The 27,423-nt window shown below is 41.5% G+C and overlaps 1 protein-coding gene across 17 annotated transcripts in view; it reads right to left on the minus strand.

Moving 5' to 3' along the window:
* Positions 1 to 27,423, minus strand: part of ABI2 (abl interactor 2) — a 77,375-nt gene that overhangs the window by 48,167 nt on the left and 1,785 nt on the right. For 15 of the 17 annotated variants that reach the window (XM_018554041.1, XM_018554042.1, XM_018554040.1 and 12 more), the window contains exon 2: positions 2,616 to 2,783. In XM_018554041.1, coding sequence (XP_018409543.1) covers positions 2,616 to 2,783 — 168 coding nt within the window. The other 2 variants (XM_018554043.1, XM_018554038.1) reach the window with 2 other exon arrangements.

Consider the following 27,423-nt stretch of genomic DNA (forward strand, 5'->3'; position numbering starts at 1 on the left):
CCACTGAAAACAGATTTTAACAAAAAACCCAGGTGCCCCCCCCCCGCATCTGCAGTCTGTCCTCCCCGCCTGGAGCTGCTCCAAGCTGGGATCTATTTCTCCTCAGATCCCAGAGTGATTTACATCACTTCCTGTTCATTCATGAGTTTCCCAATGGGGAGAACTCACTACAGAGGCTACCCATTCATAACTAGATGATCATAAATATTTTACCATCTGCAGTTTGTAAATTAATTGAAGCCATTGTACTGAGTGCTTTCCATTCATTCAGAACGGAGGCTGCAGAAAAAGAGATTGAAAACTGTGTTCTCAATTTATTTTTATATTTCTAAAAGAAAATGGCAGGGGTCTGTTTAGACCAGATACTTCCCCAAAGCCCCCAAAACAGTAAAAAAAATAAAATAAAAAAACACAAACTCCCCCCCCCCCACACCGAGAAAAAAAACACGCGAAAAAAAAAAAAAACACTAACCCCCCCCCCCCCCACACAGAGATAACATACACGTGCACCATATTGTGGTGTACGCCATGCACAGCGTTGTTAGAATGCATCACAGTGCTTGATTTTCTTTTTAAATAACATTAATTTAACTGTGTGGCTGCACATGGTAAAGCGTTGTGACGCATTGCTGTGCGTTGTGATATGCCGTGTTGCGATTAAATGTACTCCTGTATCATTTTATTACAACACACACCAACACAGTGTACAAACGATTTTTAACGTAAGTTGCTTATTTAGTTGTGCGTTAATTCATTTTTTTTACCATTTCGCAAAATGGCACAAACTTTACCAATATTTGTTATTTATTAGCTCAATATAGTTTTATCTTTTAGATTTAGTCAGAAAAGTATTTTTTTGTGCAGATACTGATTTTAGTGTGCTTTTATCAATTTCATTGTGTATTTTTATTGGTTTAATTTTGATTTGACAATCATTTGCGCAATTATCGCAGGACCTACAAAATTAGTAGCACCATCTTTTTATTCTACCGGGCCTGTGCTTTTAGAAATGTATATGGTATGGGGGGTCTTTTACCAATGCTAACGCAGTAGAAAATCAAAACATTGGTAAAAATTGCAAACATGGTGTGGCCAGCTGAGGTTAAAAGCGTTCCAGAGGGCTTGGCAGTGAAAGGGTTAAAAATTGCTATTGTTAATCCACACACCCAGCAGTATGTGCCTTGAATATTGGCTGTTCTAATAGGCAACTACCAAACTTCCTTAACACTTTACAATTTAGTTCTCTCCTTATTGCCACTTTTTTTTTTTTTTAAGACAGCAAAAGCTGCATTGTTACTGTGGATTTTTTTTATTGTTTTATTTGGACCATAAGCTGGTCAACCTGACCCTTTAGGATGTAAGGAAATACAAGCTACATTTTTACATTATTAAAGGGACAACAAAAAAGCAGCATATAACAACTGCATGCTCTGAATGATATAGCATAAGCCTCCCTAATAACAATGTTTTAGGGTGGACAACTTAATGCAGAAAACAGGAGCAGTTCAGAATAGTATCTATTTAACATTTTATATAATACCAACAAAAAAAATTAGGAAATACAGAAACAAAAAACACAAAAAAATTACATTGTAAACAAACAATCCTACTGTCATTCCCTTAAAAAATGTCATGGATTCTTAAAGTGTATGTATGGGCAAAATCTCAAAGAAAGTTAACATTTAAATTAATTAAATTCGTTCTCCAATACATCCACATTTACCCACGTTATGTCTCTTTAAAAACATTGCAAGTACTGTAAAAACCTGATGATCCTACCAGAAATGCAGTCAGCTCCCAACTTCCTGTAGTGTGATATCAATGCTGTCACTGCTGAACTACGAGCAGCACAGTGGCTAGCGCTTCTGCCTTGCAGCACTGGGAGTCCCTGGTTCGAATCCTGGCCAGGTCACTATTTGCAAAGGAGTTTGCATGTTCTCCCTGTGCTTGCGTGGGTCTCCTCCGGGTACTCCGGTTTCCTCCCACACTCCAAAGACATGCTGGTAGGTAAATTGGCTCCTGTCTAAATTGGCCCAGTATGTATGCGAGATGGGGACCTTAGATTGTGAGCTCCTTGAGTGCAGGGACTGATGTGAATGTGTAACTATGTAAAGCGCTGCATAAATGGTTGGCGCTATATAAATACCTGTAATAAATAAGTAAAAAGGCAGGACAGAAACAGCATCTACCTGGTATGGAAGGGGGACAAGTGCTAAGATTTTTGGAGATGAGGAGAGGGAAATGCGTTGAGCTCGTAAAGCAGACTATAACAAAATGTATGCCTAGTAAAGGCAGCAGGTAGCAGAGTGCATTTCCAACAGAATCACTGAATACATTTCCAGTACTTGTAGGGGTTTTTTTTTAATAAGACAAAACATGGGAAAAGGTGCTAGCATTGGAGAGCTGTGCCAAATATGTTTATTTTAGATTTTGCCCGTATACAGTTCAAAAGTGCCTTTTATAGATCTCCAAAAAGACATCTGCTATAACAGTTCTTAGGAACTAACTAGCCTTTGCAATTTGTCCAGCTCTGCAATATGTGTCAATATGGTTACAAATAAATAGAGTTCTCTTCTTACCTGTGATATATGATTGATGGAGGATTCCATCCTTACCTGTGATATATGATTGATAGAGGATTCCATCCTTCTGAGCTGAGAAGCCTGAATATCGAGCATCTGAAGGACATTGTTGGCTAAGGTGTTAATGAGATAAGCAACACTAGCTAGGGACTGTGTTGTATAGGCTTTGGTTTCTTCAAGGGCTCTTTGCTTATCTGCAGACTGAAAGGAAGGAAGCCACATAAGCAAATCATATTTACATATGATATCCACCTGCTTGTCTGACTTACTGAAAAAAATCAAGAGGAACTCCACTGCTCCCATTCCACTATTACTACAGTCTTGCATGGCTTTGCTTAAACCAGCAATAGACTAGGCACACACATACAGGTGAAACTCGAATAATTAGAATATTGTGCAAAGTTCATTTATTTCACTAATGCAACTTAAAAGGTGAAACTAATATACGAGATAGACTCATCTCATCTTATATGCAAAGCAAGATAATTCAAGCTGTGATTTGTCATAATTGTGATGATTATGGCTTACAGCTCATGAAAACCCCAAGAACCCCAAATCCACAACCTCAAAAAAGTAGATTACATGCAATCAATAAAACAAGGATTGTACATAGAACAATATCGGACCTCTGAAAAGTACAAGCATGCATATGTACTCAGTACTTGGTTTGGGCCCCTTTTGCAGCACTTACTGCAATTACTTTTGCACGATATTCTAATTATTCGAGTTTCACCTGTACACTCCCTTTTTTAAGTACGTATATAAAGTACATGTAGTGGTAAAGTATACTGGGGGAATGCATCAAAACTGGAGCAGAAAAATCTGGAGCAGTTGCCTATGGCAACCAATCAGCTTCTCTCTTCAGTTTGTTCAGTTAAGGTTTGAAAATGAAAGATAGATGCCGATTGGTTGCAATGGGCAACTGCTCCAGATTGTGTCTGCTCCAGTATTGATAAATTCCCCTAACTGTATGTATATTTGTAACAGCAAACTGTATGTATATTTGTAACAGCAAGAAAAAAAACCTGCATTTTATATGTATGCGTCAAAGCAGAGAGAAGAGAACACTGGAACAGACTAGTGTTATGACAGTTATAATGGGTAGCTAACTTGTCATCTGAAAACCTGAAAAAGTTAATTATAGTCCATAACATAATATGTAGGCATTACTATCCATTTGTGCTTTCCAGCCAGAGACTGCTACTTTCAGTAAAAACCCAAATTTAATGAAGAAATGCCATTAACTAAGACACCATGAAAGAACCACCAGGCCCCCATCATGTAGTCTCTCTAGGGCCAGGAGCAAGCCAAATTTAGCTACTCAGTGCACCCCAAATGCAGTAATCAGGGGGGAAAAAAAGAAGAAGATCGGTAAATCGTACATTACATTTCTTTCTGCACAGATGACGCGGGCGTCATTATTGGGCTGGCAACTAGGAAGAAGTTGGCCACCAATTATGTCAATTTCTTTAAAATGACAGTAGGCTTTTCAGTGTGGAGTGAACAAAGCAAGATAACAGCAAGTCAGCTCAGGCAAGTCACAGTAAGAAGGTGAGCTTTAAGCACATAAAGAATGCAGTAAAAAAAAAAAAAAAAGAACACATGAGGCACACATGAGGCACACAAAAGAACACGAGGCAAAAAAAAATATTTCACATGTGAATATAGTATTCCACAGCTACTGTAGTTGCCCATCTAAAAGTAGTGGTGCTGGGAACCACTTAAACCAAGTCTAGAAACATACCACTCTCATATGTTTGTGTTCACTTTCACCAAAAGGCATCTGGTGCTCACACCCATTTTCCCTACCCTAAGAAAACTAGGACAGCATGCCATACAGCCTGACATATGATTTTGGTCCAGACTTCCAAATACTATTCATCTAAAGCTAAATTTATTTATTTCCTAAGATTCCAATTGTGCCACGCATGGGTATGATAATGTGTGTACTTCAAATGTCACAGTAGCAGTAAAAATAGGATTTTGTCTTCCCTGTAACATCCCTCTCTTTAGGTACATTACAGGACACAGGATGGTATTCAGGAACGTACTTATATGCTTGGATTTGAATCCTGAGGCTTGGCAAGCATGAAAGGAACCCTTCTTGAAGGAAGAAGCAGAGTATTTTTCTGGCAGAAGCTTGGACTTCTTCTGAGGCAAGAAGCTGCTCTTGACCCCTGATATTTACTTGATATAAGTAACCAAGGGTTCCCCAAACAGGCGTCTTGCAAAGAAGCTCCACAGATCAACATTTAAGCCATAGGTTCTGTCTCATGTGAAAATTTGTTTAAGGGTATCCGCCAGGCAATCTATGCAGTAGTACAAGGCCACAGGAAAGAATTCTAGCTATTTTAGAGCAGCGGGATCTGTCAAGATGGATCAAAAGGTCCCTAATCATAGCTTTGGACCATACAGCTTTGACTGACTGCCAAAGTGGCAACAGCAACAATCCTTGAAAACAGGAACTTCCATTACAGAGAAGGTCTTGTTCAACCAAGAAATAGCTAGACCTACAAGAAGAGCAACCCATCTTCAATAGGGTTTTGCTGAGCAAACCATTTGAGGGATAAACAGTCACCAGGGATCTCCCAGTCACCATACAACACCAGCTATAAAAGCATTTGTACACAGAAGGTTTTGGGAAGTTTGAGCATTTTAAATGAACCCAGACTAGTGGCCCTTGGCAAGACTGATGCAGGTGGCTCTGACTGTAAACAATCACGCATCATGTCCACAAGTTCAGAGATAGTGTTCTTGAGCTTAGGAAAGATGTTAGGAGACAGGTCCTCTTCCTGGGCTGAGACCATGGAACTGGAAACAGCCCCTTCTCTTTTCTTTCTTAGGGAATCCACAAGCAGATAGAGGAAGGTCAGAGAGGAAATCTGAATGGTAAGGAGAGGGTACATGCTTGTGCCCACTGCGGTCTGAGGACTTCAATAGTTAAAAATTTGCCCAACAAAGTCAGCCATTACTGAAGTAAGCTCATGTCAGGACAGCAGGGTAGAAGAGGGTGCCTTGTAGGCTAATGAAGAGGACCCTGAGGGAGGGAGTGACAGGTAGGGCTGCAACAACTAATCCAATTATAATTGATGATGGAAAACGCTATCAATGTTTTCCATCATCATTATTTGACTTTCGATTAGTCGCCCTGCTTGCGGCTCCACACTGGCCGCGCCCTGCTTCTCCTCCCCACCTCACCCGGCTCTGAGCTCTCACTGACTTGCCGCTGCCCGCCAACGCCATCCACGATCGGCACCCACGATCAGTAGGATTGTCACAGGAAGACTGAACTTGAAGCCAGGAGGAGCAGGTGTGGGGGGACGGCAGCTGCCGGCAGACAGGCCCACGATTTCATGGAAGAAAATTGCTTGGAGAGTTTTTAGGCAAGACTGCCTGCACCCCTTCCGCCCCAACATGGTGCTGTATTAATGTATTGCTGGGATAGTGGGATTTGTTTCCTCTATAGCTGATGGTACATTGCGCTATTATAAAGAGCAATGTACCATCAGCTATAGAGGAATACAAATCCCAGCAATACATTATAGCTGGTGGTATTCTGCATTGCGCTGCTGTATAATGTACTATTGCTGGGATTTGCTGTATACCTCTATAGCTGGTGGTATTCTGCATTGCGCTGCTGTATAATGTATTATTGCTGGGATTTGTTGTATTACTCAATACAAACTAGTAGTACATCACTGGAGCCATTTTTTTTTCTTAATTTTTTATTATTTTTATACACAGCCCCAGTGACAGGGAGAAGAAACCGAGCATAGGTCTAGCAGAAACAGTGTACCCAGAGGGGACAGAACCTTCCCCCAAGCCATTGTCGGACTGGTGACTTGTAAAGTACAGACAACAATGAAGGGAGGTGGGTGGCAGTTTAAACCTCTACTCTGTCCAGCTGCTGTGGCCGTAAACATGTTAAAAAGGTAAAATTCTTCCAAAATTAATAAATGGCCGGAATGTAAATTACATACCTAGAAATATATTCCCATCTTGGAGTTGAATATAGTTAAAAGCTTAACGCCAGGCAATGCGAGTTCTCAACTTCTCACACGGTTCATATCCAGGGAGAAAAATTCCCTATATACTGATCAGAATGGGTTTTTTTAACATATGCTATAGGATCAAATAGTCGTGTCAGCTCCCCCAAAGTGGTGCACAGTGATGTCCCGAGCTTGTTCACCCCAGTCTGTGCAAAACTGTCACTGACACAGCCCAATCAGTTACAGGTGGGACATTCCCCATCCTGCAGCTACACATCACAATGGGACAAGGAATGCCCCAGCCCCTACTGATTGGGGGGTTTCGGTGACAGTTATGCACAGGTTTCGGTGAACGTGCGCCTACTTGGTTCACACCAAACCACTGCACATTACTAGTCCTGCACTAGTAGTCCTCACAAACTGCCCAAAAAAAAACCACCACCACTTAGGAAAAGCAATGGCATAGGGATGTATAAGGGGAAAATCTTTGCGTATGGACTTCAATTTATATTTCTTTTTTATCAAACATAATAGAAAAACATATTACATAGCAGGATGTTTTATTCTGAAAACAATCTCTATTTTTAAACATGACAATTTTGATGACAAACATCAACTATTTTGACAGTCTTCTTAAAAAGAACGCAAATGCCAGAATGCAGAGAAAGCATCTTTGTAGAGTCCTTCCAGTAATTTTTGTTTTACATTATAAGCAATTGAAAGATAATTAATTAGCTGCTAAACAGATAGCAAGAAATAGCTTCTAAATGATCTGAAACGATTTAGATACCCAATGAACTTAAATGACCAGAACACCAACCTAAAGGATCGCACAACTTTCATCTCTTTAAGTGCCCATTCACACTGGGCGTTCAATTGCACGATTTCTGCCACGACATCACTCCATGTCGCTCGTGCGGGACCCTTTTTCCCACTGATGTCGCACGACTTTTCTATTTTTGCATGCAACCCGACGGTGAAGGTCGCTGGAACGTCGTCCGAACAGTCGCGCTATGCCTGGCCGCGCGGATCCACTCGAGGCAAGTGTCGCTTAGTGTGAATGGGGCCTAAAGTGCTTTAAGACTGTGCCAGACGCCCTCACTAATGGTGATCAGTCACAGTGACTTATCTAAAACCAGTTGCTGCAGTCCATCACCAGCCCTTCCCATCTCTCCTAAAAATGCCTGGCAGTGTCGCCTCATCCTAACTCCAGAGATACTGTAATGCAAGCTCTCTTAAATTTGAGAACGATCGCTTAGCAAATAAAAAACACACACACACACACACAGGTCAGATTGTGCATGCTGAACAAAAAAAATGTACAACATTCTGTTATCAGAATTGAGGGAATTATATGGTAGGTACACCGTGTAAATTTATTCCAGTCAGCAGTCCAGCAAAATATCTCCAAGAGATTATTGTATTTCTTTCTTTTAGTATTCCTTGTTTATCAAATTCAGAAGTGCACCCAAAGCTGACAATTGACATTTCAATAAACACTAGAACCACCTGATCATTGATCCTAAACTCTATGCCTCCACTTTGCCCCCTTTCTGTTTTATAGCTAACCAATATGGTAAGGAAAAATAAAAAGAGTAACTAAAAGGCAAACGGCTACAAATCCAGGTGAACTTTTTATGTGCCAAGGGATTTGTAATTTTGGCCAGCTATGCAAACATACGTCTGCTAATCAGCTCACTTGTTACTATGCTACATCCTGATTTAGCACTACTGCTCCCTGGGAGAGCACAATGCTCATTGGACACAGCCGATGATGCCGATTCACTATGAAAATAAGGAGGAGTCTGTAGTAGGAAACTTAACTGCTTGAAGCTGAACTACAGCCTTGCCATCAATCTTTCACAGTTGTACAAACTCTGCCCCTGTACTGAAAATGCTTAGTCTGATTTCACTGCAAACTGTGAGCTTCTCACAGATAAATACAGCCCACTTCATTTCCTGGCTGGGGGACGTTCCAGAATCATCTAGCGTGTTCCTCCCTAGCCTGACTCTGACCTACCCCTTTTGTTTAATTCAAGTTCTTTTAACCATAGCATCACAAATGGGCATTAACTAGGGCTGTCTGCATACAAATCGCGATTTACATGTATGCACTGAAGTGCACTTGATTGGTTACATAGTTACATAGTATTTGAGGTTGAATAAAGACATATGTCCATCAAGTCCAACCCATTGTGTGTGTGTGTGGGTGTAAAGATCCTCGCGTCATCTCGTTTTTAGGAGTACTTGTACCCCTGTATATTACCGTTTCTCAGGAAATCGTCCAAAAGCCTCTTGAATGATTCCAGACTATTAGCTGAAATCACTGCTTGCGGCAGTGAGTTCCAGACCCTAACCGCGCGAACTGAGAAGAATCCCCTACGCCCCTTGTGTTTGAATTTTTTTTTCTACCAGTTTTAGGTGGTGTCCTCTAGTCTTTGTTACGGAATTTATCGTGAAGAGTTTATTGCTAATGTTGCTATGACTATGGAACATTTTGTATGTGAAAATCATGTCCCCCCTTAATCTCCTTAGTTCCAGCGTGAACATATTTAAATTTAGTAACCGTGTCTCATAGCTCTGGTCCTCCATCCCTTTGATGAGTTTGGTCGCCCTTCGCTGGACTTTCTCCAGTTCAAGGACATCCCAGCGGTTGTTTTAAAAATGTTCCTTGTATGGTTTTAAACTATGTGCCACTTAATATTCTCTTGTCATAGCCATATCTTGGAGACTGAGATCTATTGACATATGTCCCATTGGAGCACTGCATGCGAAGCTCACTGTACATTCTGAAAAAGACTGCGAACAGGCAGGTAGGTTGGTTTTATTGCACGAGACATAGCATGTCTCTTGTTCAATAAACAGCCTGACTTGCTCACATTTTAGTTCTACTTTTATGACAGCCAGCACCATTCAATTCTTCTAAGCCCAACCCATGAAGCACCTGGACTCAAGTGTATTACTGCACTGTTCAATCCAGATTCATGGACGGCTCCAGAAAAGAATAAAAACCTAGGACCCTCCAGAAAACTCCTGGAAATAAGATTTTTCATTTATTTTTGTGGGTTATAAGGAGTACGGCTCTAAAGCGGATGCATCATTCATAGAAAAGCAGACAAAAACTCTAAGTATAGGTCAACGTCTACTAGGAAATATTGAGGCATTAGAAGGGGTGGGTATTGCATCCCTGCAATATGGGTGGTAAGGTCAGCAGTCTTTAAATCACTCTCAGGAACCGAAATCTGCAGGGGCCTAGTTTTCAAATGAAAGATCCATTTTACACTTTGAGACCATTCTCACTCCCTACCTCCCTAATGGTTTAAATATTTTTTCTGAAGCAGACCTAAACTGTACATGCAGGTCAGCTTCAAGTAAAATGCTTACTATAAAAATGAAAAAAAATCACGTGTTAAAACATAAAAGCAATTATGTTGTTTCCAGCTATTCTGTCTAAATAAGGAAGCTGAATTCTCCATCTCTATTGCATAAAAAAAAAACTGCACAGGTATTCTGAATCAATGTTCAGCAATTCCCATTGCTAGAGAAACAAAAAGGCTTTTCTTCCTGCCTTGGGTCACTGAAAGCTCTGTACAATAGACCTTTTCATTGGAAGATTATTTAACAGCTGTTGTTGGTACCATCCACAAACTATTTGTTACTGCAGCATTAAAGACAATGCAGACAAGGCTTAAAATGAATGTGCTGAAAAGAAAAAAATAAATCACTATAATACCTTTGCAATGACTAGTGTTTTATGAAGCAAAATAGTTCCCTATATCTTAGAACAGGGGTGTGGAAATTTTTTTAAAACTACTTGTCCAAGGACTAAAGCGAGGACCCAATCTACCTGTGCCTCATGACAATTTACTTGTCCTGATACAAAAAATGATTTTAACCAAAACTGTATTTAACCACACTAAGAAATGCTGCTCAATGGTCAGCATGGTCAGGTTATTTCTTTACGCACTGCACATCAGTGTAGCTGGATTCACACCATGCCCGTTCCCTTAAGCTTGTGCTATATGCACTTGAGGTGATGTGTGCTGACATGTTTTGTTTTTTTTTTTAAACATTGCATTGATGTGTTTTTTTTTCTTCTTAATTGTGTTGCGTTGATGTGCAGGTTTTTTTTTTGTTCACATCAGGAGCCTAAATCCATTATTTTTCTTTCCTTAACATGCATTGCAGTGTGTTGTGCTGTCCCAAATGCAGCATATTATTTGCATTGGCGTGAACTGAGTCTATTGGAAACAATGGGTTTCGGCTTGTTACTGCATTGGGCAACTTAGCCCAACACACGTGGTATAAATGGGCCCTTTGGGTTTTTTTTGGTTGACAGCAGGAAACCAAATATATTATTTTCCTTTCTATAACGTGTGTTGCAGCACGCTGTAGCGTGAGCCCTTTGCTTAGCATTTAAATGCAGCATGCACCTTGTGGGCATTTAAATGCATGTGAAATTTTTATACAGTGCACACAAATGCAACATGTTGGTGTGAAGTGAGCCTATTGTAAACAATGGTTCTTTTCCTAATGTGCATCACTGCATGGTGTGTGACATGTTGCAGTGCCTTGTACTATGTTTAAATGCAGAATGTTCCTTGTTCACCTAGAACATACTAATGCAATGTGTTGGGGTGAACTATTCAAAACAATTCCTTTCAGCTTGTTATTGCATTGGACCTATATTACAAAAAACACAGCCCAACACACATGGTGTGAATGGGCCCTAAAAGATAATGTTAGGTTAATCATTATACCCAGGTTTCTATTTAACATTAACACTTTCTGTAAAAATTAAAAAAAAGAAGGCGCTGCAAAGTTGAAAACAGGTAACCTTGTGTCTTCAGCACCCCGAGACCTACACTATTGTGCTGCAGCTAGGGTTAAAATGCTCTCTCCTAGCAGCATATTGAAGATATGGACCGCTGCACAACACACAGTGCAGCAGTCTAGGTCTCCAGTGGTCCAAAGCAGCATTGTTGAGGTAATGTAAATGCCGAAAAAAATTAGAAGGCACCCATATTTATTATTGTATATCTAGCCTGATTACATTACAGTATCAAAAAAACCATTGTGCTTTAAGCTATTGTATTTCAAGTAACAGCTGCATATATTAAAAAAAAAATCCTTTCCAAAAGCAAGTCTCTAAAATATGTACACACGCACGCCGTCCCAATGTAGTCGTATGATGAAACATGTAGACGAGCGGGTGTACGTTGAGATCACTAAACCCCAGTCTTTACATAGGAGCACATCGGTGCGGTTTTTTTATGTGATTTGTTTCTTGACACTCGAGTATTTTTAACCTTTTAATAAAGTTTTTTATTGGACATACTGCACTATGGAAGTCCCTATTTATTCCCTTTGAGCTATTTTTGGTCGCTTTCTGGACCTCCTTTATGAGGAGAGCTGAAGTGGAGAAGTCGTGGGGCTTTTATATCTGTATAGAGCGGGAGAAGGTGGTGCTGCCAAACATCTCTCACAGGGATTGTTGAGGCAGACCAATAATTGGATGTACCCTAAGCGAGTTTACAAAGGCTATCTGGCGAGTGCGGACCTTTTCTCTTAATACACGTGGAGCACTGAGACGCACTAATCTTCACATTTGGACATATTGACTGTTTGATTATCACTTTTTACTTTATTTTATAAGTACATTTACTATGATACTTTATAGTTTGTTGTTTTTATTCACATGCAACTTGTGTATATCACGAGTTTATACCTTTTGTTGAGATTTTATTTTCTTACAGATATTTTTCACTTTATTACACCCCACTTTTGAAGTTAGTGGTTTCTGAGAAACGTACGTCATTTGAATCACATTTTATATAGATCATTCACTTGAGCGCAGTGTAATTTGGATTTCAAGTCTCTATAATGTACATAGAGAAACAGAAATTTTTTTATCTATTGCATCACATTGACCACTAAATGATCATTCAAAGCCCTGATTAAGATGGAACCGTCATGGAAACCCCTATGGCTACAATTATATCAAAGTCATTATAGGACTACTGTCTAAATATATTCACCAAAAATGATACCATGGCCTGTAGGGAAAGATTTAAGCCTAAAATCTGTGTAGTTTACAGGTTCTCCGTTAGCTATGTGAAATTTTACAGCGTACAAAAGGAAAGGAAATGTGCAATTTTTTCTTACATTCCTAATTTTCAGTGGTCATTCTATTTTTTCAGTATGCTTTTTCAGTCATCAAGTTAATCTGTTCAAAAGAAGAATGTAACAATGTAGCATCTAGCTTGAGATAAATATAAAGCCTATTCATTTAACACATTGCTTTAAGAAAAAAAAAAATATTTAATCATCAAAATGCCTAGCTTGTATGGGCCAGTGCAGTGGTTTAAAGCACCAGAGTGACTGGGCATGAACAATGTGACACAGAAAGGGGACAGGGTCTGCATCATGATGGTCCACAACAAATAATGGCCATTTTAGCAAGGCGCCCTGCTCCACCACACAAAAGTGCCCACTCACCCTGGAGGTACCAGAGACTGAGCTTTGTCAGGCAATGCTATGTAAGAAGCAACATTAAGGTAAAGAAAGGCAGATTAAGCATTTCAATTGAGTTACGGTAGAAAAAAAACTCAAACAGCATCCCTAAACTGGAAGACAACAAAGTCAGGCAACATCAACTTTTATTACAGGCAAGCCCCTGGAACTAGAAGGCAGGTTGGACCAGAACCTAAGCAGGAATCAAGATTCACAGGAAGAGCATAAAAATTCAAAAAGGAACACTTTGTCCAGGCACTGAGCAGAATGTGTACTTGATTTCCAGAACAATGTGAGAGTCTTTATTTAGACCAGAAAAAGTATGACAGGATTAAAGAAATACCAGCATCAGGGTAGGGCACAAGTGCAGGTTTGTAGTCCCTTTCCTTTACCCCTTTTAAGAACCCCCCAAATGCTGTCACACCACCTAATCACTACTCTGATCACTCAGTTATGTAATTATCAGCTTGCACTATTGAGCTATGTAAATAAAAGGCTTTTTTTAATTATTATTTTTTAGGAAAAGCAAGTTATTCAAGGTTATATTCAAGAGTATAGCTCCGTGACAAATACAGGTGTCATCTCTAGTTTAGACATAGCCAACTGACAAAAGAACCTGTTGCAGTCTGACCAGCACCCCACTGGGTTCAGCATTTCGAAGAACTACACTGATGAAGGGAGCCTGATGTTCGCCCTGATGAAGGGACCCTGCGTGGTTTCCGAAACGTTGGCTCCTTAACACCTGTGAGATGCTTCTTTGAATAAAAGAACACTTGAATTCATCTCATCCCTTGTGTGCTAGAGATTGCTCTGTCCCCTGTGATTTTGAGGTGGACAGGAAGTTCAGGGAAGCCGAGCTTCTCTTTTGACTAAGTTCTTGGGCAAAATGTAAAGAAATACTTTGCCGGGCAATGTATATTTGTTTCATCTAGATTCATTATTGAAAAAAAGGCTTTGATTAAAAAGCCAATTCAAAATGAATGAGCTGAAAAGCACCACAATGCAAGTAAAACTAGAGCAGGCTGCATTTTTCTCACAGCCCAATGCACAAGAAACAATGCAATGAGATGCCTTGCAGCACATATGAGAATTTCAAGTTGCATTGGGTTGTCATTCACAATAAATGGCACTGCAGCACAGCACAACACAACACACACAACAATCTACCGCAGTGTACCGATGCGAATAGGCCCAAGCAGATAGAGAGGTTAGGGTGGCTTGGATTAAAGCTCTATAAATGCTTGTGAAGGATGTATAAATTCATTAACCTCCCTGGCGGTATGATTATTTTTTATTTTTTTCCTTTTTTGTTCTGTTTTTACTTTTAAAATTCCTGCTGTTTCCGCCCCCCAGCGACGCGGAAGACGGATGCCGGAGGACACAGCGGGGATGGTGGACAAGGTAAAAGACGCTACGCTGTAATCCCGAGTGTGGCTCGGGGGTTACCGCTTATGGTACTGAAAATTAACCGCCAAGGAGGTTAATGTCCATAATGTGGGCATTATGTATAATTTAATAACAGGTATAATTTAAATATTCAGCACTGGGTCAGACATTCAGATGTCACATTTGGTGTGAAAAACATTAGGTGGTAAGACCGCTACAAATCAATGAGTGCTTTACATGTATGCATGTGGTAAGCATTTAATAATATGTCCATTAAACTGACTTTACAGTGATCCATATACAGTTGGGCTCAAAAGTTTCCATGCCCTGGCAGAAATCGTGAAATTTCAGCATAGATATTGATGAATAAAAACTGTATGATCATATGCAGCCATTTATTATCACATAGTTGTTTGGCTCACCCTAATGGCCCTGATCAAAAGTTTACATACCCTGAAATGTTTAGCCTCGTTAGACACACAAGGTCACACACAGGTCAAAATGTCAATTAAAAGGTTTCTTTTCCACATCTGTGGCTTTTTACATTGCAATTAGTGACGGTGTATAAATAGTCAATTAAATTGTTAGCTCTCACGTGGATGCACTGAGCAGGCTAGATACTGAGCCATGGAGAGCAGAAAAGAACTGTCAAAAGACCTGCATAACAAGGTAATGGAACTTTAAAGATGGAAAAGGATATAAAAAAGGTACCCAAAGTCTTGGAAATGCGAGTCAGTACTGTTCAATCACTTATTAAGAAGTGGAAAATTCGGGGACCTCTTGATACCAAGCCAAGGTCAGGTAGACTAAGAAAGATTGCAGCCACAACTGCCAAAAGAATTTTTCAGGATACAAAGAAAAACCCACAGGTGACCTCAGGAGAAATACAGGCTGCTCTGGAAAAAGACAGTGTGGCTCTTTCAATGAGCACAATACAACTATACCTGAACAAACATGAGCTGCATGGTCGAGTTGCCAGAAAGAAGCCTTTACTGTGCCAATGCCACAAAAAAGCCCAGTTACAATATGCCCGACACCTTGACACGCCTCACAGCTTCTGGCACACTAACTTGGAGTGACAAGACCATAGTAGAGCTTTACGGTCACAACCATAAGTACTATGTTTGGAGAGGGGTCAACAAGGCCTATATTGACAAGAATACCATCCCAGTGTAAAGCACGGTAGTGGATCACTGATGTTTTAGAGGTGTGTGAGCTCTAATAGCAAGGGGAATCTTGTGATAAATTGATGGTAAGATGAATGCAGCAGGTTATCAGAAAATACTGGCAGAAAATCTGCATTCTTCTGCATGAAAGCTGTGCATGGGACGCTCTTGGACTTTACAGCACAACAATGACCCGAAGCACAAGGCCAAGTTGACCCTCCAGCGGTTACAGCAGAAAAAGGTGAAGGTTCTGGAATGGCCATCACAGTCTGCTGACCTTAATATCATTGAGCTGCTCTAAGAAGATCACAAACGTGCGGTTCATGCAAGATGACCAAAGAATTGGCAAAATGCCTCTGGGCATTGTGCCATTTTGTTGTGACCCACAGTTGAATATGAATCCCTAAGAAATAGAAGAAATGTGTTTTGCCTGCTCACTTCAAAAATAGTACATATTTTTTCCAATTGTCCAAGGGTATGCAAACTTTTAAACACAAATGTATAAAAGACTCAACTTCTGGGATAATGAGCAAGTTTTCAAAGTGTGAAGCCGGTCCATGGGCCCAAGCAACTTATCAGTTTATTGTTGTAAATAAATTACTGCTCCCTGTCCTTATGTAAGAAGCTTCACAGACGGATCATGGTGTAAATATAGAGGGGAATTTATCAAAGCAATCAGAATCTGCAGCAGTTGCCCATGGCAACCAATCCACTTCAATTTTTTAAGTTTCAACGCTTATCTGAACAAACTGAAGAGTGAAGCTGATTTGTTACTTTGGGCAACTGCTCCAGATTCTGTCTACTCCAGTTTTGATGCATTCCACCATAGTACATTGCCTCCTCCTTGCATCCTTTTAGAGAGATGGATGTATTTTCCCTTATCTCCCTTTTCATCTAGCATCTCTAACCACCTAATTTTGTAACTTAATAAATTTAATACAAATATTAAAATAGATCCAAAACTAAAAACCGCAAAAAATGTCATATAAACTTTAATATAAAAGTAACTTCAAAAGCTGTTTCAAATATGCTTCATTAAAAGAATAACTGGTGATCTTGCCATGAAGGTCCTTGTTCAAACATTTACCATCATGGGGTGACAATTTTATTTATTAATTTTACTCTACATTATCACCCTGTCACATGCTCCCATGGTAGAGACTACAAGCGACCGCGACAACACATTGCGTAGGCAATGTCCATCATTGCCACTATTGGGAAGTTGGTCTACAGAAACTATGCACAACTGACACTGGAGCTAGTAGTGCATGTAGATAGGAAGGGTCTAAGAAGGCTGGAGTATATCAGCAGCAGCAAGATCAAAAAAAAAAAAAAGGGTTGAAAAAGACAAAAATATTCCACCTAGGCAAAAAGGAGCAGTTAACCCTTGGAGTGTGGTGGCAACCCAAATGCAAGGGGAGGTTTTTCTTTATCCCGAGCCTAGGCTTTAATGCACAATAAGGCTGGATTCACACCTAGGCGGCAGTGTTTTTGTGTGGTTTTTGACACATTGATGTAATCTTAGATTGTAAGCTCTCACGGGCAGGGCCCTCCCATCTTGTCTTGGATTGGATTGTAATTCCCTATATTGTAAAGCGCTGCACAAACTGTTGGCGCTATATAAATCCTAAATAAATGTGCAAACGTACAAAAAAATGCAAAGATGCAGCACAACAAATAAGCACTTAATCTTCCAAAAAGAAGCTCATGTACTTTTTCCAGCGACTTGCGTTTTGCTACAAGCGACAAAACTCTCAGATGTGAACATGCCCATAGAAATGAATAGGATTTTGCTTTGGGGCTTTTTTTTTTTAGGGCAGAAAAGGGTCTACAAAAACACTAAGGGTGAACCAGGACTTATGCAATGCATTGAATCACTTGTGTTAATACAACACATAATATGAATCGGATCTACTGGGTCTTTGTTTGTAAAGGTTGAAATCTGGTTTCTAATTTGTCAGTAAAGTATAAAAAGGCAAAAACTTTAAAAAAAGAGCCTTCCATTTTAATCATTTACAATGTGGCAGAAACTTTAATCAATGAATCTTGGTGAAATAAGAGTATTTTTTAAACAAACCAAACCTTGTTTTTCTATACAAAATAGTAGGGGTGCACCGAAATTTCAGACAAAAATTGTACTTTGGGCACAATGCCCAAAGTACCATTGTATGGCAGAAAATGCGGTGCATCCATAGCTTCTCTCCTCCTCGCTGGGCGCCGGTCTGTGTCCCTCTGAAAATCCGCAGTATCGGCTCACCTCTACTGGTTTGGGGGTGGCGGTTTTTGCCGCCCGAGGCGAATCCCTAGTTTACCTTGTGGTAGATACACCCCCTGTGTACAGGACCTACATTTATTCATTTTTATTGAAAACATTTTGATTGTGTTTATGTGTAATTCACACAAAACAAAGACTATGTACTACTGCCCTTATACTGCAGTCTTGACATGAATGCATTCTCCTCACCCTCAACTCCAGTAAATAGGTAAAGTAAGGAAGCAATGGATACGCCATGTGAGCTCTCATCAGCTAATTGTTACCCTAGACATGTTAAATATACCACAACTAATACATATCCTTGGGAAGTGTGCAGAGCCCATAAAAAAACATTCAAAACAAGACCAGTAATAAAGAGAAGGAACCTGCATGGACCTGTTTCTCAAATCCACATTGTGCTCCATAAATCAGTTATATACATATCTACTTAAAATGTTACAGGCTTCTATTACATTATAGCTGACAAAATTTTTACATGACCCAAACTGTACAATTACACAAGATTGTTATATGCCAAGTAAGCCTTTTAAACCTGAACAGCAATTAAAAGTACATTTTATTTAAAAGTCTATCCAAGACAATGCCCATGGAATTTCCTAATAAACTGTATTCACTACAATACCACACACTTTTCTGAACGACATCAAAACTGAACAATCCAGCATAAGATTAGACAATTAGCATAAGATCCCATAAGAAAACCTTCCCCCACCCCCACTTGCGTAGTTCTAAAATGTACCATACTACATTAGAGAGGGCACAACCATTCACACAAGTCCCTGCCTAAAGTTGGGGTATACACTGAGTGTTCGTTTGAATTTCTAATTATTGATGGGGTCAAATTGATGATCGAATTCATATTCATCCGCAGTGGCAAGAAAATTTGAAGGAGCATAATGGAAAATTATTCTTGATCGAAATTGTGAGTGTGGTTTTCATTCGGGAAACTCCATTCATTCCAAAATAGTGTTAAATCAAAATAGAAAACGAAACGAAAAACGAAACCGACATTCATGAAGTGTCTGATGACATTAGCGAACGTTGACAAGATTTTTCGCACAAACCTTTGTTCAAAAATCTACCCATCTATACCCTACTTAACCTCACTGGCGGTCTGAGTTTCCCAATATTTTTTTCTTTTTTGTGTCTATTTTTTTTCTTTTTTAAATTTCCCGCTGGTTCCGCCCCCCTGTGACGTGGCCGCTTGCAAGGGATGGAACCTGGAAAACGGATGCCGGCATCGGCCGGAGGACACAGCGCGGCTAGAGCGCAGTCACTGCTCTCTGCAGGGACAGGATCAAGAAGTGAGCGAGCGACGGTATGTGTTCGCTCACTTCCCGATCTATTGAGTAGACGTGTGACAGTTTCATTGTCACAAGTCGGCTCCAACTATGAGGTTGAGTGAAAATCACTCGCCTCATAGTTCTTCTTTAAGTCCAAAGCTGGCAATCTACCAGTAGAATTTCATTCGAAGATTTTCATTTTTGGAACGTTCGTTCATTTTTCGACCAGTTAATGGGGTCTAATCGACACTCCTTTTCAACCATAGCGACCAGGAAAATGGAAGGCGTAGGATGGAGCATGTTTCCTGTAATCGAACAAATTTCTAACTTTGAATGTGATTTTTATTCAGGGGAAAAAAGAAAAAAAAAAGCGCACCTATTGTAATGTGCTAGGCACAAAAGAGACCTGTCTAATACGTCTGAAATTCTATTCAAGTAGCAGGTCTGGACAAAAATGAAGGGCTTTCGGACTAAATTAGTTGACTCGATGATGGCAAGATGGAATGCTTTGACAAACAATTTTGAACAAATGTTTGAACAAAATTCTGTGTATGGCCAGCTTAATGTCCCTATCATAGTTATATAGACACAAGCGCACACACAGTGTGACGAGAGTGCGTTATCTTTTAAGGGTCAGTTGACACAACTGATGGTTCAGTTTTTTACATTGCTGGAGTTAAACCACCTGAAATCTTATATTTTTAGTGGATTGTATTGGTAAGATACTTTCAGCACAGTGGCGTAGTGGCTAGCACACTTGCCTTGCAGCACTGGCGTCCTCAGTTTGAATTCCATCCAAGATATTATCTACATAGGAGGTTTCGTGTTCTCCCTGTGCTTGTGTCGGTTTCTTCCCACACTCCAAAGACATGCAGGAAGAATGATTGGCCCTAGTGTATGTGTGCATGCGAGATATGGACCTTAGATTGTAAGTTCCTTGGGGGCAGAGACTAATCTGAATGTACAATATGTAAAGTGCTACATAAATTGATGGGGCTACCTGTAATAACAAAAACATAATTTGTGATTCCCGAGTTTGCAAATCTGGGGTAACAATTATGAGGAGTTCCAACTCTCCCTCTTAAATGCAAGATGAGGTGCTGGAATACAATTGTGAGCAGGAACGCCCATAAGGGCCGTTCACGCCATTTTTCACCATGAGCGCCCGTGCACGCACTATTTTTCGCAAACACCGTGCATTGAGGCACAGCCGACCGCACTGCAGACGGGAGGTGCGTTTGGGGTGCCATTCAAATGGCAATCTTCTGCACTGTAATTGCACAAGAAGTGCGCTGTGCAGTATTGTGCATTAACGCATGGAGATAGTGTGCACGGGCCCTAATTCTCAGTGGACACTAACAGGTCAGGAATTATGACAGGAAAGTCTTTCATCACTACAGACACAGTAATGAGATGGGGGTCAGCAGAAGGAACCAGTGAGAGTTGTGGGGGAATCAGTAGACAGATACTACCATAAGAGTCTGTTCCCCAGCAGACTTCTGGGGACCATTTCCCTGGGTAGAGGCAGCATTCATCGACACGGGCAGTGTTATAGGGGAGTATTTCCAGTCTCCTGTACAGTATGGTTTTCTTAGAGTAACTTTTGTATAACAAAATGGTCACTTCAAAAGGACGCTGGTAAGAAGAGAATATGAATGCTGACATTGCTTCTGAAAAAGCTAGTTCCGTTCATGCGGTTCCAATGACTTTAGTACATTCTGCAGCACTAACTTGGAACAATTATGCTGACTGGTTTCCTTTGTCACTCTGATTTTCTAACCTACATTGTTCCAAATCAGAGACACAAAGTCAAGCCAGGAAAATAGCATTTGTAGAAGTCAGCCAGCAATAGCAACCCCTGTATTTTTGTTAATACAGGCTTCCTTTAAGGGTTAATTTGCATGAGCACAGAGCCCCATAAAGCGTGCAGAAGGCCCTTGTTGAAGTGCCCCGTGTCACAGGTGTTCTGTGCAACCGCAGCCTGTTAGAAATCAATCACAGACTGACACACGCAGTGGCTCTGCAGATCCTTCCCGCATATCCAACAGACACCCTCCAGATCCAGACATTCATCCCTGTACTTATGTATACGCTCCGATGTGCAAGAAGATCCATACAGCCGCTGTGTGTCAGCCTGTCATTGATTTTTAAAAGGCTTCTGGCTGTGGCTGCAGGGAACACCAGTGACTCCCGAGCACATAAAACAAGGGTCTTCTCCACACTATGCGAGGCTTTGTGACCATGTCAGTGAGCCCTAATCATTATCATACTACAGAACCAAACAAGCCACAAAGTCCTATAGTTTATTAAAACTGTAAATGCAAAATGCATTCGCAGTAGGGAACACTAAAGCCCATCTCTGGGGGGGGGGAACCCTCCCCTTGCCACGGGGCTACCCCCCACTCTGCAAGGGTTAAATGTTCTTTATCTATAGGGGTTTTAATTGCCTGATCCACAATCACCTCTATCTCTTACTCTCCACCTCATGGACTGTGCCTTGGCATCCTCATGTATAATGCAGGGCTATGAGCCCTGCATTGTATGTGATGTCAGTGAACCTTTTAACGACTGCAGCATAGGGAGAAAGAGGCTGCTTGTATCGGTCTAAAGCTGGCCATACACCTATAGATTTTCTGCAGATTTTCTATGGTCAGATGGAAAAAGTGCAACAGATTCCTCCATCTACGCTAAACTGTATGGATGGAGGAATCTCGCACTGGGCCAAACTTCAGTATCTTGCTAGTCGGCCCCGCTGGCTCTCAAAACAGCTGAACAATACCTGCATTCACTCAGATTGTTGAGGTATTCTGAGAGCCAGCGGGGCCGACTAGCAAGATTCTGAAGCTTGGCCCAGTGGGAGATTCCTCCATCCACACAGTTTAGCATAGATGGAGGAATCTGTTGATGCCCTGGAACGCACTGAAAGCACATTTTAGGTTAAAAAAACGTTGTTTTTTTTAATTCTTTTTAAACGCATCAAAAACGTGGCAAAAAACGTGGCAGAACGCACTGCGTGTGCAGAAACTCAAGTGAACAAGCCCTCAAACCTATTCCCGGTTTGTAAACATTGAATTATAAAGGCTCATCTCAGCGAAGCGTAATATGTCATACATCATTCATGTTATAAATTTAAGTCAATGTATAAAAAATGAAAAGCGAAAACACATCATTAACAATAGAAGTAATAAGACAACTGCAAACCAGAGTTGCTCTTTTGGAGGTGAGAAGTTCGTCATATGGCTAAACACTGATTCTAAAACCACAATGAGACCACAAGGGAAATGTAAGAAACGACCACAAATTCTGATTCACAAAAACCTAGAGACACTCCTTGAACTAAAGAAAAAGGAACAGCAATGGCGTACTATGATCACCACCAATAGCCTTTCATGAATCACAATCATTAAACTGGGTGGGTAAAGGCATCGGAGAAGGGTGTTATACTTGCTGTGTGTGAAACATTTACCACTCTCTATTAATACCAAATGTAACATATTGGGTCATCCCAGCATATCGGCAACTGAAGGTTTACTGAGAAGATTAATAACGCCACCACCCAAGCTTTTACAGGTGTATGAAGCATTGCAATAAAATGATGAGCTCACATCAAACACAATTCAGTGATTATGTGATCTGGGCGTCGGAAATGTTACTTTGGTGTTAAGGAACAGAATCGGCATGTTGCTACAAAGTAAAACATTTTCCATGATTTACTAAAAAGTCTCAGGGCGGTTCAGGCTATGTTCATACCATGTCTGGAGCAGATCTGCAACCGCAGTGTTTTTATTTAATTGTTTAGCTTAAAATGGGCTTTTAGGTTCTGTCCGGTGCGTTTGTATGCATTTCTGATACATTTATGTGCATTCCAGACCACAAAAAATAATGCATGCAGCATTTTTTCCCCGCACCGGAAAGGACTGCACTGGTGTGAACGGAGTCCACAAATACCATAGGAATGCATTGGGCTGCATTCAGGTGCGGACAAAAACAGTTTTGGTCTGGAAATGGTGTGAACAAGCCCTCACACCGCATCCATGGATCGCATAATTAAAGCCTCCGGCATTCTGGGGCAGGAGGGGTGCGGTGGTGCAATTCATGTCACGCCTCCCGCCCACCCCGGAACGTGTGGCACAGCAATTCCCGTGGTGCGATTGGAAAAATAGTGCATTGCACCGTGAGCATGGCTGAATAGCCACTAACCATGCCACAACGCAGTGGATGTGGTGCGAGCCGACCCTCAGTCAAATCATATGCAAAGGAATTTTTTTAAAGCGTACAACTTCTCCAACTCATCACTGAATATTTGAATTGATTATTTATTCATTTGTCACATTTTAGAAATGCAGGACCATATAGGGCCCATTCACACCATGGTGGTCCTTCGTGCTGCATTGGGGCAACCCATTCATTTAAATGTACAGCAAACTGATGGGCTCATCTCTGCGTACTGCACCACAGCTGGTTAGCTCCCTGTGCTGCTTCTCCCTCTTCTAGTCTAAGCTCTGCTATACAGTGGACTGCAAGAGCCGGCCGCCAAGACACATTTAGATACTTACACTACTTGCATTGAAAAATTACAAATCATCATATAATTATGTAAAAGAAAACCCCGGAAGTGAGAGGAAGCTAGCACAAAGTGTTCAGCCCCAGCATGTGTAGGTGAACAGGGTTCATAGCCGTGGTGGCAGAGTACTTTTGTCTGCCCATGAATTGTGCAGCAGAGCAATCCACTAACACTTCCTGTACAGTGCAGGGAATGTGGTACCGTGCCTGCCCACAGTATAGCATCAGGCCCAACCCACATGCCTCTCACCTGCCAGAGAGGGACACTGGTGGTCATGGCTTCCATGGACAGGAGACTGCCAGGTAGGTTGCCACTCCCATGGCTTCCAAAGCCATCGCAGTGTGTGTCTAGCCATGAGGCACATTAACATTTAGCAAAGCTTTCATCTAGATTCCACACAAATACTTTGCTGAATGTTTATGTGTATTGACTTAATTCACACTTTTAGCCAGACCCCCGCTCTCCACAAGCAGGACCCCAACTGACACCAATACACCTCAGCACATTTCTGCCCTAGCTGACACTGCACACTTCTGCACTCGCAGACAACACACTGCGCACACGTCTGTTCTCACCAAATCTGCACTAACGCTCACTTCTGCATTCGCCGACACCACACCTCCACACATTTCTGACTGACCGACGCTGCACCTCTGTGCACTTCAGCATTCACCGACACCGCACCTGCAAGCACCTCTGCATTCACCGACACCACACCTCCACACATTTCTGACTGACCTGCGCTGCACCTCTGTGCACTTCTGCATTCAACGACACCGCACCTCTGCATTAACAGACACCACACCTTCACACATTTCTGACTGACCTACGCTGCACCTCTGTGCACTTCTGCATTCCCCGACACCACAGCTCCACACATTTCTGTCTGACCTACGCTGCACCTCTGTGCACTTCTGCATTCCCCGACACCACAGCTCCACACATTTCTGTCTGACCTACGCTGCACCTCTGTGCACTTCTGCATTCACCGACACCACACCTTCACACATTTCTGTCTGACCTACGCTGCACCTCTGTGCACTTCTGCATTCACCGACACCACACCTTCACACATTTCTGTCTGACCTATGCTGCACCTCTGTTCGCTTCTGCACTCACCGACACCGCACCCCCACACATTTCTGACTAACCGACACTGCACCTCTGGGCACTTCTGCATTCACTGACACCCCCACACATTCTTGACTAGCCGAGCAAACATTTCTGCACTAGCAGACAGGGCAATGATGTACTCTTTTTTTCATCCGCTGACACCACACAGACGCGCACTTCTCAACTAACCAACACTGAAACAACGCACACTTTTACACTTGCCAGCGCAGCAAGAATATGCACTTGGCTATACCAAACTAGAATGCACTTGTGCAGTCACTGATGCTCACTTCTGTACTCACCAACACCGCACTAACATGTACTTGCTAACAGCACTCCTATGAATTTCTGCATTAGCCAAAGCTCTGCCGCTACACATCATTTTGCATTTGCCTACACAACAAAAACACAGTTTTCTTCCCACATTGACACCACTCCAACATGCACCTCTGCATTCACCGACACCACACCTCCACTCACCAATACTGCAATGATGTACACTTTTGCACATGCAGGCTCCACAATGATATGCTCTCTTTTCAGCATACGTCCACATTTAACAGCATTTTGCAAAATCATGCTTTGCTGCACGCAGCACTTTTAAACTCACTGACACCAAAGCAATGTACACTTTGGCATTCGCCAACATTGCAGTGATGGCCACTCTTCCACTCGCCAACAGTGCAATAACACACACTTATGAGTTGCTGACACCTCACCAACCCACTCCTATATTCAGCCTGTTCAACAGGCACACTTTAGCTAGTGATGTAAAGCATATACAGTAGTACCTCGGTTCACGAACTTAATTCATTCCATAATTCTGGTTCGCGAACCGAATCAAACTGTATCAGACCGCGATCTCAAGTAGAGGAAGCCACGACCATTGTCAGAGAAGGGAAGATAGCTGCGGTTGTGTTCGTAACCCGATGTGAAGTTTGCGAACAGAAGCAACATTTTTCCGAATTCCCTGTTTGCGAGCAGAAGCGTTCGTGAAACGAGGTACCACTGTATGAGAAGTCAGTGATCAGGAATACAGCTCTGTGTAAAAAAAGTATAAAAAAGGTACCACACTGCTGTCAAGACCCAATTTGTTTATATCCTGCAAGGTATGCAAATGGGTTACACAATAATGGGTATGCCGCTAGGGAAGTCTGAAATGGAAAGATTTGGGGGTCACTGTAGACCATAAACTCAATAATAGATTACAGTGCCAGGTTGCGGTAAGCAAAGCTAGTAGAGTCCTGTCCTGCATCAAGAAGGGAATGTTTTGCAGGGATAAGTCTATAATATTGCCACTCTACACATCACTGGTTCGGCCTCACCTGGAGTATGCGGTGCAGTTTTGGGCACCGGTACACAGAGGGGATGTCCTTGAACTCGAGAAAGTCCAGCGAAGGGCGACCAAACTCATCAAAGGGATGGAGGACAAGAGCTATGAGACACGGTTACTAAATTTAAATATGTTCACGCTGGAACTTAGGAGATTAAGGGGGGACATGATTTTCACATACAAAATGTTCCATAGTCATAGCAACATTAGCAATAAACTCTTCACGATAAATTCCGTAACAAAGACTAGAGGACACCACCTAAAACTGGTAGAAAAATAATTCAAACACAAGGGGCGAAGGGGATTCTTCTCAGTTCGCGCGGTTAGGGTCTGGAACTCACTGCCGCAAGCAGCGATTTCAGCTAATAGTCTGGAATCATTCAAGAGGCTTTTGGACGATTTCCTGAGAAACGGTAATATACAGGGGGTACAAGTACTCCTAAAAACGAGATGACGCGAGGATCTTTACACCCACACACACACACACACAATAGGTTGGACTTGATGGACATATGTCTTTATTCAACCTCAAATACTATGTAACTATGTAACTATGTAACTATGTAATTGGTAGGAAAACAGCAGCATGTAAAAATACAAACAGGCCAATGAATCTGTAAACAACACAACCTTCTAAAAGACAAACTTTACATTAAAAAAACACATTGAATGATACTAAAGATAGCAGTGGGAAATGACTAACTGTAACTAGAGCTGTGATAGTCATTGCTTGATATCTTTATGGTTCACAGCATAGTCACTGATGGCACTATATAAAATAATTAGGGCTGTGGAAATTTAGGGCTGCAACAACTAATCGACATAATCGATTATAATCGATTATTGAAAAAGTTGTCAACTTTTTCAATAATCGATTAATCGGCTTCTGATCAGTTGGCCCTGTTCACGGCTCCACACACGCTGCGCGCCCCACCTCCTCCCCAACTCACACTCAACGCTGCCAGACCCGCATCCACGCTTTACACGCCGCACCTCCTTCCCGCCTCACACTCACCGCCCGCCCACATTCTCCATCGGCACAGGGACGCGGGGAGATGTAGTAAGGAGCAGGTGTGGGGGGATGACAGCGGCAGATTGACAGGCCCGATCTCAGAAGCAAGTTGCTGGAAGACTGCTCAGGTATAAGCCTGCACTTTCCCACACGTGGTGCTCTATAATGTATTGCTGGGATTTTTATTCCTCTATAGCTGATGGTACA

Source organism: Nanorana parkeri, unplaced genomic scaffold, assembly GCF_000935625.1.
Source record: "Nanorana parkeri isolate BGI_ZX_2015 unplaced genomic scaffold, ASM93562v1 scaffold139, whole genome shotgun sequence".
NCBI classification, from domain to species: domain Eukaryota; kingdom Metazoa; phylum Chordata; class Amphibia; order Anura; family Dicroglossidae; genus Nanorana; species Nanorana parkeri.